We start from the raw sequence: 6,000 nt of genomic DNA, 5'->3' as shown, positions 1-6,000 counted from the left end.
TCAAGTTAAACTCCCAATGAGTTCAACAGGAGAAGAATATGGCCAACTGTGGGCACTTCTACAAATCCCACTCAGACCTTGAAATAATCCCCATTTTAAACCTGAAACTCTTCGATTTAGAATTAAGCAGATATCAGCAAGCCACTATTTAAGACCGATTTTCATATAAATTAGATGAATTCAACTATCTAGACCTGAAATACTTAACTTGAGAAACAATAATTGAACCTAGTACCTACTTACCACCATACTTCATAGACAAGTTAAAAGGATCAACTGAAAAGTTTAATTCCTATAATACCCACCAGATCACACAACATCAATTCAATAAGCTTTAATTTGGTGAAAGATACTGCGCCAAGGATACTACTACATTTTCAGTGGTGCATCACTCTCAAACCTGAGTCAACATTCAGAAAAAACACCACAAATTCTGTACCATACATTCAACAAAATAATCTTTTCCTCAAGCCTTTTGGGAGAGGAACAGAAATCTATAAATATTCATCTGCCATTATTAATAGCATCTTCTGGCATTAGAATGCTCTTTGGTTTGCTGCTAAAAGGGACAGAGAAAAACACTTCACGAACATCATCCCTGCAAAGTAATGTCCCAATTCTGCAATCTAATCTGGACAAACATTTGACTTCAGTGGGACGCCACACAGCTCAAACATCTTTTCCCTGGACACTCACCTGCAGGTTTGGGACCCAAGTCCAACAGAGCAGACATTCAGAAAGAAATATTGATTTACAAGAACATAAACAGAAGCTTCTTATAGTTGTGTGTTTATGCTATACTTTGTCAAAGCAAGAACATTTGATATTTTGGAAATATCTTTGACTACACACGAGAACAAATGCAGGAGGTGATTTTTTCTTAATTTATTTTTGCAGAAACCTGCAACTTTTTGAGTATGCACTTTCTGAGATACCATACATGCATAACCTCTTAATGCTTTTGTACATTTTCATCTCTTGGTAATAATCCCATTCAAGGCATATACATCTAAAATCTATAGACACCATATTTACAGGATTTTAACAAGATCTTGTCTTGTTTTCATGAAAAAATTCAATAGGGTTTCACACAGTAGGAAATATGGATTGGATACATTGGTGTCACCATAAATAAATTTCAAGAACAACTTTTAAAAAATTCTTTAAGGTTTTGAAAATCCAAAATTATACTATTGCATTAACTCCACCGACCTCTGATTTTTCAAACAATTCAAGAAAAACCTACCTGTATTAATATTCATAGACAAGCAATGAGAATGTCCCAAACTAAAATATATGGCAAGTTTCATCCATGGCCAACTTTAAATTATATTAACATTTAGAAAGGAAATAAAATAGGTGCAGAACATAGAAGCAATACTGACTTGACCGCAAGACACATTGTGGGCAAATTCTCTTTATGGGGTAAAGTGTCACAGTAGTATAGCATGTAAATTTTTTAGTTTCAGAGATGCAGTTAAATATCTTCAAATCAAACTGTCCTTCTTGAACTATGAAAGCCATTTCACATTCTTGGGTACACAAATGAATATTAAAAAAGATCAAGATGACATTTCATTTCTAACTTGTGATATTCTCACATTCTTGTTTTTTAAAAACATTCTTTATTGTTTTCCATTTTGTTTTGTACCAATTTCAGCTCAGATATTTCTGAATTCAGATCAAAGAGTTTTACAATCAATCTTAATGTCAACATGTTACCACAGAAAATTTGAAATGAGATGTATAACTGGGACAGATACAAAAACTGAAAGAAAGCAATAATATAATTTTAAAGAAAACATGATTAAGTAGAACATGATTAGAAAGTACTAAGACTGAGACCAGCTCTTTAAAAATTACTGCACCTTCTCATAACACCTCCCAGTTAACGGAAAACACACACGTATAACAGACACAAATGTGATCTTAGATTATACTTTACAAAGTATTTTCTTAGCACCCACCCACCTCCCTCCCGAACAAGCAAGACTGATGATTACATCACATTTGAAGCATATCCAAGTTTAGGATTTCTTTTGGTTTACTGTACCCTGAAATATTGTTCACAAGTCCCAGTCTGACTAAAACTTGTCAAAAACTTAGTAGAAAGGGATACTCAGATGGTAAATACAAAGTAAGCTTTTATAAATGTTAATTTAGATGAACAAAATCCTTTTGAATACCTGAAGTCAATTATGTTACAACTAAACTGTACTAGTCTAACAACATGGATGAGGGAAAGCTTTGTTATTAAGAATAAGTAGTGCATTAACTCAACACAAATGACATCAGCATCCTCACAGCAACAGACTCAAAGTTTTATACAAACACAGTTCATTTTATATGCCAGTTGACATTAGGGATGTGTGCATTAAATACTACACAAAACCTTTTTGGCATAATCTACATTTCAGTTGGAGTGTTTGCCTGCTTCCAAAAACTAAAACAGAAGATCTAATATTCAAATACAAGCTATGGTCTAATAAACTGAAGATTCGAGTGCCATATGGAGTTATTTTACTGCTAATGTTTGTGCATGGATATTTACAAGTAAATGAATACAACAGATTTTTTTCAATACTTTTTGTACAAACGACGAATGAAAACTGAAAAGTTCAAAAACAAAAAAAAAGTCAGCTTTTGCTCTTAAAATGAACCTACTCATTTGATGGCACACTCTCTCACCCTCCAACAGCATCTCTTCGCAGCTTGCCTCTTGTTTTCTGCGGGCTAGTGAAAGCTATGACAGACTAGAATGTCTAACACCAAAAACCATACATTTAGGATTATCAGAGCTCACAGAATTCAAGGGTTGCATGCATTTTTTTAAATCAAGAACAACTATATGGTCTTAAAACAAAGTGGCAAAACTCTTCTCAAGCATGCTACTGTTACTATCATTTTAGTTGACTTTTTTGCTAATCCAGCAGAAACTAAAGCTGTTAAAATCAACATAAATAGGACTGAAAATTGAAATCATACAAAAGTAATGGTGTTGCTAATCTCTAAAGGAAGAAAAATGTTTCAGCTCATCTGTTTTCCGTACTGTCATTTCAGTGTTTTCAGACTCTTCATTTATACAAGCAGAACTACAAAAATTTACTCTCACTTTTAACTTCATCTGGACAGCAGGAATTTTTACACCGCCCCTTCCCCCCCACCCACAACATGAGCTCCTCAGAGTAGAAAATCACCATCAACTTAAAGAAATTTCAACTGATGCCTTTGACTTAAGTTTGCTTATTAATGCTGCACACTTTAATTGATCAAGCAGACAAATAGATTTTAGGTTATGTTTAACATTTAAGAAGCAAAGAAACATATTTCAGTATCATATCAGATAAAAAGCAGTTCCTGGTCTGAATCAAAAGACAGCAGTTTTTCACTTTTTTTTTTTTTAAACTGCATTGATGGAAGACACCAGAAAGGCAATACAGATAAAACAAATACTCTCCCTTTCAAATGCCATGAAAATGTTGGATTAAACAAAAGTTAAGAGTAAAAATTCAAATTCACTGTACCAGCTTCTTACTGACATTAAGTCAGCCACACACAATTTCACATCATAATCATTCAGCTGCCCAAACCTAACTTCTGATTTCACAAATAATGACTGCTTTATTACAGCAAACTGAAGCATTTAAACAAAACTGATTATTTTTATAATACAGTATGGTTTTTAGTTTGCAAGTGTTGTATTTGTCATTGTATTGCAAACATTTCCTGACCCCCCACCAAATGCAGCGTGCACCTTCGAGACCTGCCATCTGCTATACTGTACAGGTTGGTTTATTAACAATGTGCAAATAAACCTTTATGAAGAGCTAATATGATTTTTTTTCAATTAAATCAGAATTGGAGGTACAAAGTACCTTCTGTGCTGTAAACATCATGACTTCTTCACAAAATTGGAAGCTGAAAAGGCCTAAGTAACAGGGTGCAAACACTTCTCATACACAATCATGGCTGAACTCAAATCTTTACAAACAGATTTTGGAACAGTTCTGGCATTTGGCATATGTTCACTATACTGCTACAGAGCAGTCTGAGGAGAACGTTATTGATAAAAGCACACTTTTACTTTTTAGGTTTAATACATGATGGCCTAATAAAAGCATGCAGCAATCTTTTCATCAGTAATATGGTAGAATTAGTTCTTAGATAAATTACCAGTGTCGACACTGGTTGGTGAACACCATACAAACAAAAGGGATTGTAGAATCACCTCCAATTCTACTTTTTGTGTAAGGCTCATACAGTACCTCATTTTCTCATCAGAAGTCACAATCTGAAAACAGCGATTTTTGTTTAGACTTAAATTACCCTGAAAAAAGCAGCAATTACAAATACCGCCCCTCCCCCCGTTCCCCATTTTCTATATGCTGTAGAACCTACAATTGCATTTTCCTGTCTTCTTTATCAGTAGTTTACAATCCAGAAGCACAGGGAGCCTTTGTTTTCCGGCTAGCTGGGACCAGGTAGGTCAGCTATGGCTCTTCAGTTTGTTGGGATACCTGTAACATTTTACATCATTACTAAAAGTTCTATATTTAAAAATTAAGAGCCATCAAGCAGTAACTTTATCCACAGGATTCAACAGCAGCAATTATCTGCTCTCCTGTATACATTCTTCAACAAGTGAATCTTTTCTGGTTTGGGTATTCTTTCTGCTTTGTTCACTGCAAAGGGATAAGAAGAGAATATCCCACCCCCATTTATTTTTTTAGTGCAGTACAGAAGTGGAAACAGTTTCACATTTTTTCTTCCCCCCTTGTAATCTGAAAACAGCTGGCCGTCAAAGCCCTGGCAGATTGACAAAAAGGTTCCCCATTTTCCTTCTCCTATGTCTGTGGGCTCAATCTCATGCAGATTCTTTCCAGATTCACGTATAACGTGGCATTTCACACTGCTCACAGCGGTTTAGTGCGGGGTGGTTTAGAAAGGTGCAGCTATCACAATTCCATGGGGCCCCTTCAAAGTCTTCATCTCTTGGCTGAGTCTGTTTGGAACTGGTATGATGCTCTAAATAAATAAATAAATAAATAAATAAATGCTTTTCAGACAGCCTTTGTAAGAAAGTACACCAAGCAATTTTAGCAAACATTTAGAGAAGGTTAAGATGCTCATCTGCTAGCTAGTACTTCTCAGTTGTATTTTACAGGTATCTAAATGGCACTGTACAACTGGATAAGAATTTGAAATTCAGAATGTATAACACACATACATTATGTATTTATTACCTATTGAGAAGGCAGTCCAAAGCTGATTAGCAGGGAATGACATGAATCTACTCAAAGTAACATATACATGTGACTATGTAGGAGTTTTTACATGTATCAAAAGAAGGGAATTTTCTAGAAAGAGTAGGTCTGAAGACCATCTACCAGTCATTCACCCCCAAAAATAGTCTCCATTGGGCAAGAATCTGACATCCTGCAGGTCATTAATAATGCACTTTTGCTCTCATTTCCAATAAATCAATAGTTCACTGAAACTGCATGCAACTCAAAGCAAAATGTGTTGTAATAATCTACTCTGTTATCTGGAGCATGGTTTGTACAGATATGCCACTAGCGGTGCCTAAAAAGCTACCTTTTAGGAAGAGTTTGATGGCTCTCCCTTCTGTGTTTGTTTTATTTTGTCATTTAACTTCCTATATCCTGAGTGTTTTAGAATATTACAGAGGGAGATACTAACTCCCGAAGCCAGAACATTTTCCCATTTAAATAAAATAAAACCAAAGAAACTTCCAAGATTTTTTTTTTTAAGGTAGGACTCTTTCAAGTAGGTAATTCTTCCCATAAACAAGAAATTATTTACACAAGCCAATACTTTCACACAACTCAATTTACATATCAGCATGTCTTGCATTACTCTTGTAACTTTTCCCAAGAGTCTTCTTTCCATATTTGTTATTTAAGGCCATCAGTAATTCATAGGAAATTTATCAGAGGGGAAAAATGCATTATCCTGCATCCAAAAGGCAACACTGTAGGA

The 6,000-nt window shown here is 34.9% G+C and overlaps 1 protein-coding gene across 6 annotated transcripts in view; it reads right to left on the bottom strand.

Annotated features, from left to right (window-relative positions):
- Positions 1-865: 865 nt before the first annotated feature.
- The window catches only part of TAB3 (TGF-beta activated kinase 1 (MAP3K7) binding protein 3), a 76,037-nt gene continuing 70,902 nt past the window's right edge, over positions 866-6,000 (bottom strand). For all 6 annotated transcript variants that reach the window (XM_075913269.2, XM_075913268.2, XM_075913272.2 and 3 more), the window contains one exon: positions 866-5,025. In XM_075913269.2, coding sequence (XP_075769384.1) covers positions 4,886-5,025 — 140 coding nt within the window. In that variant the 3' untranslated portion in view covers positions 866-4,885. The remainder of the gene's footprint in view (positions 5,026-6,000) is intronic.

Source organism: Pelodiscus sinensis, chromosome 1 (assembly GCF_052426305.1).
Source record: "Pelodiscus sinensis isolate ZL-2025 chromosome 1, ASM5242630v1, whole genome shotgun sequence".
Classification (NCBI taxonomy): domain Eukaryota; kingdom Metazoa; phylum Chordata; order Testudines; family Trionychidae; genus Pelodiscus; species Pelodiscus sinensis.
This window is presented reverse-complemented; position numbering and strand designations above follow the sequence as displayed.